The sequence below is a fragment of the Chiloscyllium punctatum genome, chromosome 18 (assembly GCF_047496795.1).
Source record: "Chiloscyllium punctatum isolate Juve2018m chromosome 18, sChiPun1.3, whole genome shotgun sequence".
Taxonomy (NCBI): Eukaryota; Metazoa; Chordata; class Chondrichthyes; order Orectolobiformes; family Hemiscylliidae; genus Chiloscyllium; species Chiloscyllium punctatum.
The window spans coordinates 84,426,405-84,441,097 of NC_092756.1; the positions used below are offsets into that span (position 1 = coordinate 84,426,405).

Here is a 14,693-nt window from a genome sequence, read left to right on the forward strand (position 1 = left end):
GCTGTAGGGTGTATATACAGCTATCCTGACAGACACACTAGATCTTCAATGGAGGAACAAAACCCCAACAAAATGAAGGCTGCGCAGAAAATCTAACCCCCGGGGGGGCTACGTACCGTCTTCCTCAGTTGTTCCCCAGCCGGTGACCCAACACGTTTTGTCTGTCTCAAATATATGAGTTTTAGCTGGCAGGCAGATGGGGTATGTGAATGCATCAATGGACACAGGTTGGTCCAACTGGAGTAGAGCAATGTCGTGGTCATAGGTGTCATCGTCATAGTATCGGTGAGAAATGATCTTCACTACCTTGAAGGTGAGCTCATTGTAGCTGACGACGTCAAGCTTGAACTTGCCCAGGACAACAGTCCACCGGTCAGGTGGGGCGAATCTGCGAGGAGACACAGAAAGGAATTTTAATGAATTAAAGGACTCGAAGATTCATTAAGCATGAGACTGAATTCCAAGCTGACCATGAGGTGGTGAGGGAAAACTGCCTCATGCCGGTGAACTGGGAATAACATCGGTCGTTTAAACAATTTGATGTCATTATGGATCTACCTGCTAACGAAGCAGTGAGCCGCAGAGAGTACCCAATTCTCACTGATGAGAATGCCCCCGCAAACGTGTTGGCCACTGATCTGTAGACTCGCCTGCCACGGCCACTCACCCTCAGTGGCATTTGTTCCCCCGACAATTCTGCTCGCGGACGGCTGAAGGCCACACTCTGAGGAAGAGAAGGCAAATTGTTAACCCAAGGAGGGTCTCACTGCAAGGGAAAGAGAAGCTTGGCCAGTCTTACTTTGTTGGCTCAAGTCTGGGCCCACACTGTGGGGAGGGGTGGGGGGGGGGGGGTGTTGGTGATGAGAAGCTTCCAGACAGGGCCCACAATGTGGGGCAGATGGGGTTCTAGTCTAGGCCCACACCACAGGGTGGGATGGGGTACGAGGCAAAGATTCCAGCCTAGGCCCACAGTGTGGGGGAGGGGTTGGGGATGAAGGTTCCAGTCTGGGCTCACACAGCAGGGGAGGGGTTGGGGATGTAAGTCTTTACTAGGGGCTGTTTAACATTCATAACTGTTGAAGTTGGGCTTAATAAAGATACAACTGAGCATCTGAAGTGTGTTGTGATGTCCCTCTACCCTCAAAAGACATGTGATAGAGACTCTGTTTGAAGATTACAACCAGATAGAGGCAGAGATGTGTGCTGCTGCTAATCCAGGATGTCGATTATTTCTAATCAACCAGTTCAGAGATATGATTACACTGTGGTAGTACGGTGGCGTGGTGGGGGGGAGCCTTGAACCCAGGACTCTTGGCTCTAAGTACTGTTGGAAGAAATACCTAGAGGTTTGGCTTGAGATTAAACAGCTACAATTTAAAAAATATATTTCACAACACTTCAAAATGCCTTAATAAAGTGCAGATGAGGGATTTCAAACTTGGTTTTAGAGGCTGTTGTGATTTAGTTAGTTTCTGCAGCTCCACTTGCCAGTAGCAATGACCTTACCACAATATTTCTCATCTGATCCATCTTGACAATCTGACACATAGTCACACTGAGGGTTGGCTTTCTTTACACACGTCCCATCGTCACACTTGTAGGTGAACAGGTCACATGGTACAGCTAGAATATAAAGAACATGCAAGTATTTAACCACAGCTGAAAACACACACACTCTCACAAACAAGAAAAAAAACACACACACACAAACTCTCACGCACACGCTCACTCAGAGAGCAAAGGATATAGTAACAGAAACATACTCTCACATACACACACTCAAACTTACACTCTCATAAGTTCACACACAAACACACATTTACTGAGGGAACACTGGACACACACACACACGCACACGCACACACATTCACATACACCAACTCTCACACATATCTCACTCATAGAGCAAAGGGGACACACACATGCACACGCACACACCAGACAACCGAGCTATCACCAAGCCTGTGCTCCCTTGTCTATTCGCGATCTCCCCCAGATTTAGATGACCGAATGCCCCCTCCCCCAGGCAGACAGCCTGACCCACCCTCCAAATCTTACACTGGGAAGACAGGCACTGGGGCCAGTGACACATGAAGGCCCCTGATTGGTTGTTAATTGACCACTTTAGGGACTTTCATTGGGTGGTGGGTCAGGATGGTCACCCAGACCCTGATGGTAGTGAAGGAAGTGGGTATCTCCCTGATACCAACCAAACTGCCCTCCCTGTCACTTTCCACTCGGTGACTTCTAGAGATGAACAGATTTTGAGATAGATTAATCCCAACACTCCAACAGAATTTCGAAAAGAAAATTAGACTCGATCCAAAAATAAACAGGTGATGTGCACTAAACTGTGCAGAACACCGAAGCTCAGTCTCCACGTACCCTCATCACAGCTCTGTTCATCGTTGGCTGTCTCACAGTCTGCAACCTGATTACAGACATCCAGTAAGGAGAGGCAGGTGTTTCCCTCAGCGCAGTGGAACTGTGCAGGACAAACTGGGGAAAGAGTGAGAGAAAGAGAGAAGATGAATGAAGGAACAAGTAAAAGAGAGAGAGAGGAGTAGAGCATGAGAATGAGAAAAAGGAGCTCAGCAGTAAGACCCTAACTATACGAGAAGCAGAAAGAGTTTGCAGATATAGCAAGTAATCAGGAAAGCTAACAGAATGTATTGGTTTATTGCAAGGGGAATTGAATGCAAGAATTAATGCTTCAGTTATGCAGGGCATTGGTGAGATCACACCTGAAGGACTCTGTATTTACAGAGGGATGTTAATGCATTAGAAGCAGTTCAGACTGGTTTACTATACTAATACCTAGAATGAGTGGAAAGGCTAGGCAGGATCTGCCTGTGTCCTCACTAGTTTAGAAGAGTCAGGACTGATTTAATTGAAACATTTAACATCCTGAGTGGATTAAACTGGGTGGATACTGAAAGGGTGTTTCCACTTGTCGGGGAATCTAGAACTGGGGGGGGAGGGGGGGGTGGTTCATAGGTTAAAGATAAGGCTGCACCTATTTAAGAGAAAGATGAGGAAACATTTTTTTCTCTCAGAGGGTCGTGACTCTCTGGCATTCCCTTTCTCAAAAGGCAGTCATAGAGTGGCAGAGACATACAGCACAGAATGAGACCCTTCGGTCCAACCAGTCCATGCCAACCAGACATCTGAATACTTGATGTAGAATCTTTAAATGGCTGAGTCAGATGGATTCTTGATTCCCAAGGGGATGAAAGTTTATTGGGGACATAGAGTTGAGATTAAAATCAGGTCAGCCATGATCTTACTGAATGGCACAAAAGGCATTAAGGGCTGAGTGACCTCCTCTGGTTCCCTGTTGGTGAAGAAGGGGAAATGGGTCAAAGATGATGCAAAGGGAAAGTGAGTATACAATCAAGATGGTAAGATTGGAACATAGCCTCCACATAAGATACAATATCATGCAGCAAGATTTCTAATTATGAGCATTAACTCCAATATAATTAAACCGAGAAAAATACATGATCTTTTCATTACTGGCTCAGAACAATGAATCTCTTACTCGCAATAGCCGCCAACATTTATTTAACAAGCTTACTTCGACATGATGCATGAGTTAACATATTAGATTTTACAATGCTACATTGGTAAATAGACAAGGTCTTTTCTCCTGGGTTGGGTTGGGTGGGGTGGGAGGAGTCCAGAACTAGAGAGCATAAGTTTAGGGCAACAGGGAAAAGATCTAAACGGGAACTAAATGGCAACCTTTTCACGCAGAGTGTGGTGTGTATGTGGAATGAGCTGCCAGAGGAACTGGTGGAGGCTGGTACAATTGCAACATTTAAAAGGCATCTGGGTGGGTATGTGAATAGGAAGGGTTCAGCGTGAAATGGGCCAAGTGCTGGCAAATGGGCCTAGATTAATTTCGGATATCTGGTCAGATATCTCTGGACAAATTGGACTGAAGGATCTGTGTCTGTATGACTCTATGGAGCAGGTGTTGATGGAGTGAGACAGGGTGAGACCACATCTAGGGTTAGGGACTATCTTCCTCTTGTCAGCAATACCAGGACATCTGTTACCATTTGCTTCAGTATCATCGCAATGTGAGTTCCACCAAACTCTGTCACTGCCATTGTGCTGAACTCAAAGCACTCTCTCAATGACTGTGGCTCTATGAGAGATGTCAGAGGACTGAGCTGTACTGGAACCGAGTACAATGATGGCCTAGAGGTATTATCGTGGGGCTATTAATCCAGAAACTCTGGTGACCTGAGTTTGAATCCTGTCGTGGCAGATGGCGGAATTTGAATTCAAGAAAGTGAATCTGGGATTAAGAATCTACTGGTGAAACAATTGTTGGGGGGGAGGAAGCAAACCCATCAGTTTGACTAATAACCTGAAGGGAAGGAACTTGAACATCCTCACCAAGTCTGGCCGGCATGAACTTCAGACGCACAGCAACGTGGTTGACTCTGAAATGGTCTAGCAAGCCTGTCAATTCAAGGGGCAGCGAGGGACAAGCAATATTTGCTTGCTCAGCCTGTGATGCCCATGTCCCATGAGTGGATTAACAAAAACCTTGCTCTATATGATAGTGAGCTGTGTGGCGGTGCCATGGGGCCTGAGTAAGAGTTCACTCCAACACTGTTCAGTCCCTGGGCACAGTCTGTGTCACAACAGCAGAGCTGCAAGGTTCAGGCTTTGAAATGACAGAAAACAGGAGCTTCCTTCCTTCATACACAGGGAGCATCCTGCTCTATCCTTGTAACCATACATTTAGCTTGCATATCCCTGGATACAGTGGGGCAATTTAGCACGGCCAATCCACATAACCTACATGCCTTTGGACTGTGGGAGGAAACCACACAGACACGGGGAGAATCTGCAAACTCCATACAAACAAACGCCCAACGCTGGAATCGAACCCAGATCCCTGGTGCTATGAGCCAGCAGTGCGAACTACTGAGCCACCATGAAGTAATAAACTAGCCTTGGTGTTTCTGTGAGCCTGGTATAATTATGTTCCAACACTTTCCCTTTGCTACCTTTCTAAAACAGTAAGCTGTCCTCAATCCGCACTCCATCCTGACTTGGAACTATCTCATTGTACCTTCACTGGGTCAAACACTGGGAACTCCCTCCCTAATGACACAGTGGGTGCACCCATTCAATAAGGTGGCTCACCCAAAGGGATAAAGCAATGGGAGAAAAAGTTAATACTTGGAAATGAATGTACTGGATGTGCTGTACTTCCAGTTTGAAGTAGACTAGAGGAGTTGGACCATTATGTGTCATGCACCAGTTTTACTGGTGTTCCTACTGGTCACGACAACCTTCTCAAGGCCAGCAAGAACGATTAATAAATACCAGTCTTGCCAGCGACACCCACATCTCGTGATTATTTTCTTTAAGTCGCTGAACTGAGAACAAGGGGGCACAGCATGAGAAACACAGCAACAGCTATCGGCAGACTGTTTGTGCTCTCGTTCTATGTTCTTTGCAAAGTTGCAATATTTACAGATGACCAAATCAATATGAGGCAACCATCAATATGTCACAGCGTGGAACAAAAGGTCAGAGTACCTCACAGGTTTGCTAGAATGCGACTGCACTCTGAGTGTTAACGTGTACCAGGAGACACTCTACCAAGTATTGTTACACTTCCTGGGGTTTGTAATGGTTAGCTCTGTTGGCTGGACAGTTGGTCTGTGATGCAGAGTGACGCCAACAGCATGGGTTCAGTTCCCACACCATCTGAGGTCACCATAAAGGTCCCACTATCTCAACTTCACCCTCACCTGAGGTTTGCTGACCCTCAGGTTAAACGCCCCCTCAGTCCTCTCTCGAAAGAGACGGTAGCTGTCTGGGACTATGTTGACTTTACCTACTCTTTGAGGAATGACTGAATAGGTTGGGCCCACTGGAAGTTGGAAGGATGAAGAGGTGATCTCATAGAAAGATATGAGAGCTTAGAGGGGAACCAAATGTGCTGGAGAAACTCAGCCAGTCTGGCAGCAGCTGTGGAGAGAGAAAACAGAAAGTCAATGTTTCTGGTCTAGTGACCCTTCACCAAAATTGAACTGAGGAAGGGCCAGTGGATCTGAAACGTAGGCTCTGTTTTCTCTCACACAGATGCTGCCAGACCAGCCAAGTTTCACCGTCACTTTCTGTTTCAGATTTCCAGCATCCTGGAAACCCCACAGTGTAGAAGGCCATTCGGTCCATCAAGTTCACACTGACTTCGGAACAGCATCCCATCAATCCTATCCCAGTAATCCTACATGGGGTATTCATTTTTTAAAAGGGGCAATCCATCTAACCAGCACATCCCTGGGCACAATGGGGCAACTTTTAGTATGGTTAATCTTTGGACAGTCATGATCTTACTGAATGGTGAAGCAACCTCGAAGGGTAGAATGGCCGATGGATCGCTGTTAATCAGAGCAAAGTCTAAAAACTAGTGACAGTCCTTTCAGAAGTGACACGAGAGAACTTCCTGCGCATCAGGATGTTCGGAATTCTCTTCAACAAAAATGGCAATTGATGCTCAATCAATGGTTAATTTTAAATCTGATGGATTTTTGTAAAACTGCCAATAATCCATTCTTGTTTACATATTTGGCGGTAACGTTCCCACCTCTGGGTGTAACAGGCTCGATAAAGCCATCTCCTCTTCCCTCGATGAAGCTCACTTTGTGAGAGTCTGACCATCGCCTCGGACACTTCGACGGCGATGAAATCGGAGTGAGGGAACGGAAGCTCTGAGGGAGCGGCACTCCATCAGCGCTGCGAGCTTGGAGCCTGTGTGTTCAGATCTCAGGATGCGAACCCCTCTGACTCCAAGCTGAGAGAGTGTTACCCACTCAGCTGAAGTTAGTCCCTCGTGTTAAAAGGGTTGACTGTTTGAGATCCCAAACTAGGGATTAAGCTTTCTCAGGATGACAGATCAGTGCAGAGACGGTTAAGGGAGGCAACGCTCTTGGGGGCAAATAATAGCACAGAATCTAAACATTGTTTAAAAGAGATCAAAAGTTAAAGGTCAGAACATGAAGTGCATGAAACTAAACTAAGTCTCTGTTCTGTGGTTTATGCTCATGCCTGGGTGTCCTTGCACAGATGGTGCCCATCAATGCTCTCAATGCCTTTAGAGAGCGGTGGGCACTTAGGGGGTACAGAACTTTGTCTCCACCTCCAACTCCATCTTGATTCTGTCCCTTGCTACTCTCTCTCTACCCCCCCCTCACGTTTAATGGCCCTGAATGGGCTTCATGTGTAGATATTGATTTGGCCACATGGTTGTTTTATCAATGGCAGCTAGCGTTTTAAGAAGGTTAATAAAGACAAGGAGAAAAGTCACGGTGATTTTGGTGGTGGGAAAGTCGCTCTGTTTCACGTGATAACATTTCTGGGTGTTAAAAAAAAACAAACTTAGAAAGGGAATGTACTGACCCGACAGTCCAACCAATCAGGTGCAGAAATTGTTGTTCTACGGTGGCTCAGTGGGTTAGCACTGCTGCCTCACAACGCCAAGAACCCAGGTTCGATTCCAGCCTCAGGTGACTGTCTGTGTGGAGTTTGCACATTCTTCCAGTATCTGCATGGGTTTCTTCCGGGTGCTCCGGTTTCCTCCCACAATCCAAATGATGTGCAGGTTAGTGTGGATTGGCCATGCTAAATTGCCTATAGTGTCCAGGGATGGGCAGGTTAGGGTGGATTGGCCATGCTAAATTGCCCCATAGTGTTTAGGGATGTGTAGGTTAGGTGCTTTAGTTAAGGGTAAACGTGGTGGGGGGGGGGGGGTTTACTCTTCAGAGGGTTGGTGTGGACTTGTTAGGCCAAAGGACCTGTTTCACACTGTAGGGATTCTAAGATTTCTTGTACGCTGGTCTTGATGAGCTTTAGCTGGCAAACATAGTCACTCTTTTTAGTCATGATATAGAGATGCCGGTGTTGGACTGGGGTGTACAAAGGTAAAAATCACACAACACCGGGTTATAGTCCAACAGGTTTATTTGGAAGTACTAGCTTTCGGAGTGCTGCTTCTTCACCACCTGATGAGGGAGCAGTGTTCCGAAAGCTAGTGCTTCCAAATAAACCTGTTGGACTATAACCTAGTGTTGTGTGATTTTTAATTTGTTTTAGTGATGGTTTATGGAATTGGATAGGGCTCTCCTGCTGTTCAGATTGGATGTCTATTGTTTGAAAAAGATCAGGTGGCTTTTCTTCATTGACCCAACGGCGCACTCTCAGCTGATGCCACCAGAACCCCCCCCCATATTAACCACCTCCCTGTTTTGGTGACATCCCCAACAATGGGCACTCACCAACCGACTCTGAATGGTAACCTCCACAAAGGGACATCGATTGTAGAAAATACTGTGGCATATTTTCATGTTAAAGATGTAAGAAAGATTGAGGGAATAATATTTTACATTCCGTGACCTACATTGACATTTTCAAGTGAGTTCTTTTACAAAGCACCTTCAACACGGTAGATCTTTCCAAGGTGCCTCAACAGCAGCATCAGCAAATAATTTGCACAGGGAAGCATAAGGAAATGTTAGGACAGGTGACAGAAAAGCTCCACAAAGTAAGTTTTCTCTTCCAAGATATTTCTAAGGTGAGAGGAGAGAGATTTAAAAAAGGGCAAATCTTTTACAAAGAGGGTGGTTTGCGGGTGGAACGAACATCCTGAGGAAGTGGTACAACGTTTAAAAGACATTTGGATAAGTACCTGAATAGGAAAGGTTTGGAGGGATATGGGCCAGGAGTAGGTAGGTGGGGCTAGTTTAATTTGGAATTACGGTCAGCATGGACTAGTTGGGATCAAAAGTGGACACTGGGAATTTGTTTCCGTCAGAAAGGGGATGCTAGGACCCGTGGGCACAGCCTTAGAATTAGAGGGGGTCACTTTCGAACGGAAATGAGGAGACATTTCTTCAGCCAGAGAGTGGTGGGCCTGTGGAATTCATTGCCGCAGAGTGCAGTGGAGGCCGGGACGTTAAATGTCTTCAAGGCAGAGATTGATAAATTCTTGATCTCGCAAGGGATTAAGGGATACGGGGAGAGTGCGGGTAAGTGGTGTTGAAATGCCCGTCAGCCATGATTGAATGGCGGAGTGGACTCGATGGGCCGAATGGCCTTACTTCCACCCCTATGTCTTATGGTCTTATGGAGTGTGCGCTGCTGGAAAAGTTTAGCAGGTCAGGCAGCAGGAGAGTTGGAGTTTCAGGCAGAAGCCCTTCATCAGGAATCTGTATGACTCTATAAAAGACAGGTGTTGGGGTTCAGAGAGGGAGTCCCATCCATACCGGTCTGGCCTACACGTAACTCCAGACTCACAGCAATACGCTCGCCTCTTAACTGCCCTCTGGGTAATTAGGGATGGACAATAAATGTTGGCCCAGTCAGCAATGCTCACATCCCATGAATAAAAGTAAAACACATGAATTTTAGAGCCAAAAGTTGAGTCTAGACAGTTCAAGACACAAGGGTGCAGTAGTGAGGGCGATGAAAAACAAGGATGCACAAGATCTCAAAATCGCGGAGATGGCTGAAGCTTGTGGTGCTGAGGGAAGTAGAGGTAGGGAGGAGGTGAGTTAAAATTAAAGATGGGCATGTTAAAGCTGTCCATTCTGACATATCCGAACGAATCGACGATCAATCCACAGACAGTGAATGAAATTTGTGGAGGAATTTTCCGGTGCTCAACAACAGAAAAGTAAATGGTTCCTTTACCGCAATTGTTCTCGTCCACTCCGTTGCTGCAGTCCTTCAGGCCATCACATTCGGTGACACACAGACCGGATACAGAACACAGAACCTTGTCGGGGCAGGCTGTGACAGAGGGAGGGAAGGAGGAAGGCAGACATGTGAGCTGAGGCAGTACAGTGTCAACGGAATAATACCTCAGGATTAACATCTCCCTCATGCTGATCTACTCAGATCCATTTGGACTCCACTTGAGCTTAGATAGTTTCCCCTCAGCCTGGCTTCTCCCCCTCCCCTCCACTCCACTCTCCTGTTGCCCTCTATTTATTAACTACCCCTCCCCCCCCCCACCACCTCCAATCCACTTGTCCAACTTCAGCCTGTCTGACCTGAACAGGCAGGAAGAAGCCACTCACCATCCTGACTTGGAAATATATCGCGTTCCTTCATTGTCGCTGGGTCAACATCCTGGATTTCCTCCCCTAAGGGCATCGTGGGTCTGCCTACAGCATATGGACTGCAGCGATTCAAGAAGGCAGCTCACACTCTACCTTCTCAAGGGGCAACTAGGGATGGGGCAATAAAGACTGGTCAGCCCCCACCCCACAAGAGACAGTAACAGAGTGTGGTCAACTCTGTTTTGAGATACACATTGCAATGCTATCCAATTCCCTCCTCCCCATCTTCACACTTTACCCCCTCTCCACCCCCTGACAACCTCAGCATTGGGTGCATGAACGTCCAGCCTCAGAATGTTCTGCCCTTCCTTTAGCAAATACTGGAAAATTCTTTGTTTTCTTTCAGTGCTTCAGGGGCTGTCATTTATTGCCCTGTCCCTAGTTGCCCCTTGAGAAGGTGGGGGTGAGCTGCCTTCTTGAAACCCACTGCAGTCCACCTGCTGAGGGTTGACCCACAATGTCCTTAGAGAGGGAATTCCTGGATTTTGACCCAGCGACTAATATATCATCTGACTGCCTGACTGCCAATTTACTTCTCCAGCGTTCAATATTTTTCAAGTTAAACTGGATAATGAAGGGAAACACAGATCTATTAAGTCCTTACATCTTTATCCTCAGTTTTAATAGACTGTCAAGTCATAGATTATTAGGGGACAGAATGAGGCCCTTCAGCCCATCCTTTCCATTCTGGCCATCAAACAGCTATTTAGTCCTTTTCCCATTTCCCATCACTAGCCTTGTAGGCTATGGCATTTCAATTGCTCAATTAAGATTCCCTACAGTGTGGAAACAGGCCCTTTGGCCCAACAGGTCCACACCAACCATCCGAAGAGTAACCCACCCCAACTCATTGCCTTACATTTTACCCCTGACTAATGTACCTAGCACTATGGGCAATTTAGCATGGCCAATTCATCTGACCTACAGGTCTTTGGATTGTGGGAGGAAACCCATGGGGACAATGTGCAAACTCCACAGTGGCAGCCCCACCCAAGGCAGGAATTGAACCTGAGACCCTACTACTGTGAGGCAGTAATGTTAACCACTGAGCCACCAGGCTGACCCAACTAAGTCCTTCTTAAATATTGTAATGGTTCCCATCTCTAGCACCCTTTCAGCCAGTGCATTCCAGCACTGTGTGAAAGACTTCCTCCTTAAGTCCCTCCTGCTCCTTACCTTAACTCCATGCACCCTGGTTATTGATGCCACCACTTCAGGGATACATTTATTCCTACCTACCCTATCTGTGCCCCTTATAACTTTGTACACATCAGTCAGATTTCTCTTTAGCCATGTCTGCTTCAACTCCATTCTATCTAGTCTTTCTTCATCGCTGAATCGCTCCATCCCAGGCAACATTCTCTGCACCCTCTCCAGTACAATCACATCCTCCATGTAGTGTGGGGACTAGAAACACACACCGTACTCCAACTGGTGCCTAACCAATGTTTTGCTCACAACGGAATCTGTCTTTAATTCCTGGAAACTCACAGGCAAAGTTGGTTACCTTAAAGGAAGCAATTCCCACCAAGACCTTTTGTCTTCGGGAAGTCGGTCACAACATACTAAATAAAGCTCTCGTTTGGGCCTCCTCTATTGCTCTCACTAGGTCCAGCTTCTGTCCTGGAGCAAGAATTAACCCAACGCCTTCACTAAACCCTCTTGGCAAATCCATGCCCTTCATGGGAGTATGACCAAACCAAATTTAGCACCAAAACAGGTCAGGATCTGTGACAGGAGGGGTGGTGGCAACATGGGAGAGTTTCTGTGCTTGCAACCCAGGGGCCTAAACTAAATCCTTCAGGGTCATGGGATCAAATCCCAAAACAGCAGCTGGTTGGAATTTAAATTTAATTCGTAAGTCAGGAATATTGAGCAAGTCCCAGTGATTGGGACCATCATCAATTATCATAAACATTCATCTGGTTCACAAATACCCTTTAGGGAGGGAAATCTGCTGTCGTTACTGGGTCTGGCCTACATGTGACTCCAGACCCGCAGCAATATGGCTGTCTCTTAATTGCCCTCTGGGCCATTAGGGATGGGGCAATAAAAGCTGGCTTGCCCAGTGATGCCCTCATCCCATGAATCAATATGAACAAAAAGGGAAGATTCACACGTACGGTCCGACTGGTTGAAGAGGCTGTAGGAGAACTGGATTCCAGGGCCCGTGAGGGTCACCTCGGAAGTGAAGGTCACCGTTGTGGTCAGCGACACGACAAAGAGTCTCTCCGCGTACGGCTGCAGCATTCTCCGCCCACACAGCCTGAGGAGAGAGGAGGAACCATGAGGAGACCAGAACAGCGGCACAGCCTGAGGTAGGCCCCATGTCATCCTGCACTCGTGTGCACCCCTCCACCTCTGTTTTTAAAAGTCAACCTCACTCCTAAAGGCTGTGAGAGCCCACCCAACCCCACCATTATTTCAATGGGTACCCAATGCCCCATCACCCAAACCAAGTGCCCTGTCTCCGTGGGAACAGGTTATGCTGCCAATAATCATTACCAAACTCAAGTGCGCTTCAGACACACGTAGGGAGCAGGTTACTGTTAAAAGCTGAGACTTTCCATTTTGACCAGTGACCCTAATATCAGTTATAACGATATATAACCCTTATTAACACCTAATTTACACACAGTATACCACAAACCTAAGGGGACTTGTGGTGCACTGGTAGTGTCCTCATCTCTGAGCCAGGAAGCCTCGGTACAAATCCCACCTGCTCCAGAGATGTGTCATAACACCCCTAAATAGGTTGATTGGGAAAATACTAATGCCCTGAAGCAGGGAATATTTTTAGATTAGATTAGATTCCCTACAGTGAGGAAACAGGCCCTTTGGCCCAACAAGTCCACACTGACCCTCCGAAAAGTTTCCCACTCAGACCCATTTCCCTCTGACTAATGCACCGAGCACTGGCCAATCCACCCAACCTGCATATCTTTGGACTGTGGGAGGAAACCCATGCAGAATTTGCAAACTCCACACAGAAAGTCACCCAAGGGTGGAATCAAACCTGGGACCCTGGCACTGTGAGGCAGCAGTGCTAACCTCTGAACCACCGCCCTGCCCTAAAATCCCCAGATGGGACTCAAACCCACAATCCCTGGCTTAGGAGGCCAGTGCCTTAACCATTAGGCCACTGGGGCCCCAACATGGAGCTGGACCTTCACAGAGCTTTGGCAGTTGTTAGGGAATGCGAGGTGGAAACCTTCCAGGCAAAGTGTCTCCACTCAGGTACTGGAGCACATTGAGATGTTAAAATCTACCATTACGCAAACACAGTCCAACAATAATGCAGACTCAGGAATATCGGTCATCAGTGGATTATTGTTCTCCTGCCTCTGAATCAGATCGTTTTGGGATTCAGTCCACTTTCAGGTCTCAAGTATAAAACGCAAAGCTGACCATGTTACAGGGAGCACTGTCCCAGTTCCACACAGAACATTTACCTGACTTCTCTCAGCTGCATTTTAAACATTCTCCAGTTTTGAAGAAGGGTCAAGGAAGGTTCCCCCAATATTTAACCCTCAATTGACTTCGCCAAAATGGATGATGGGATTGCGGTAACACAGCTGTGGGAGCTTGCTGTGCACAAATCTGTTGCTGCATTTCCAAGCTTACAACCACAACTACAATTCAAAAAGCATTTCATTCACTGTAAGGGATATCCTGAGGTCATGAAAGGTGTTAGCTAATTGCAGGGCCTTTTTTTGGCATCAACAGTAATGGAGACCATCCTAAGAATTAGGCTAATATTACCTTGAATCACAGAATCATTCAGTCCAGATGAGGCCCTTTGGCCCATCGGGTCTGCACCGACAAAAGAAAACTGCTCTAAATCTACACCAGGCTGTGACAAAGCTGCTCCTTTAACAAGGTGATGTAGTCCCTGGTCCTTGATTCAGAAAGGTCATAAAAGACGCAGACTCCGAAAAGTTTAAGTTGAAAGGTTTTAGGGCCAATTTGATTATAGCTAACAGATACTGCCTCAGGCTTTTAAGTTTAAAACAAAAAGCACTTGTACAATGAAAAGGGAGTGGCCAGCTCCCCCAGTTCAGCTTTTCTCTGGTTTGGTTTGGTTTGGTTTGGTTTGGGCAGTCTGGCTATTCGCTGAGAGCAGTCAGGCAGAGGTTGAAGCTGTTGGACCTAAAGAAGAAGGTCATGCTGACCCTCCCTCTCTCTGACATGTCTCCTGCCAGACCCTGTGTTTGATATTTTTTTCCTTTTGTGCCAAGGGGTGTTTATGGGGATTGCTGCATGTATTTGGAACAACATCATTAACTTGGGATGACATTCGGAAAGGTTAAGTTATTCAGTATCCTGTTCTCTTTTGTTTGTGTTTCATTCAGTAATCTTGTAAATAAATTCTGTTTTGTTTAGATCGAAGTGTGTTGACCAGCTACATCCCTCCTGGAAATATCTGCTGTACCCCTGCTTCAAACAACCAGCAAAATTAGGGTCTGGGTGACTTTCTTGAAATGTTTTAAGGGGGGGGGGGGTGTCTGAGCTGGTCCATTACAAGGCTCACTTTCTAGCACT

The 14,693-nt window shown here is 46.6% G+C and overlaps 1 protein-coding gene and 1 non-coding gene across 2 annotated transcripts in view; both read right to left on the reverse strand.

The window, feature by feature from the left end:
• tmprss6 (transmembrane serine protease 6) overlaps positions 1-14,693 on the reverse strand; it is a 90,200-nt gene that overhangs the window by 20,297 nt on the left and 55,210 nt on the right. The window contains exons 11-16 of the mRNA XM_072588639.1: positions 12,275-12,417; positions 9,721-9,819; positions 2,386-2,499; positions 1,507-1,623; positions 559-724; positions 117-388 (exon numbers count right to left, since the gene is read on the reverse strand). Coding sequence (XP_072444740.1) covers positions 117-388; positions 559-724; positions 1,507-1,623; positions 2,386-2,499; positions 9,721-9,819; positions 12,275-12,417 — 911 coding nt within the window. The remainder of the gene's footprint in view (positions 1-116; positions 389-558; positions 725-1,506; positions 1,624-2,385; positions 2,500-9,720; positions 9,820-12,274; positions 12,418-14,693) is intronic.
• Positions 13,228-13,300, reverse strand: trnar-ccu (transfer RNA arginine (anticodon CCU)). Its single transcript has one exon. It is a non-coding gene; the product is annotated as a tRNA-Arg (tRNA).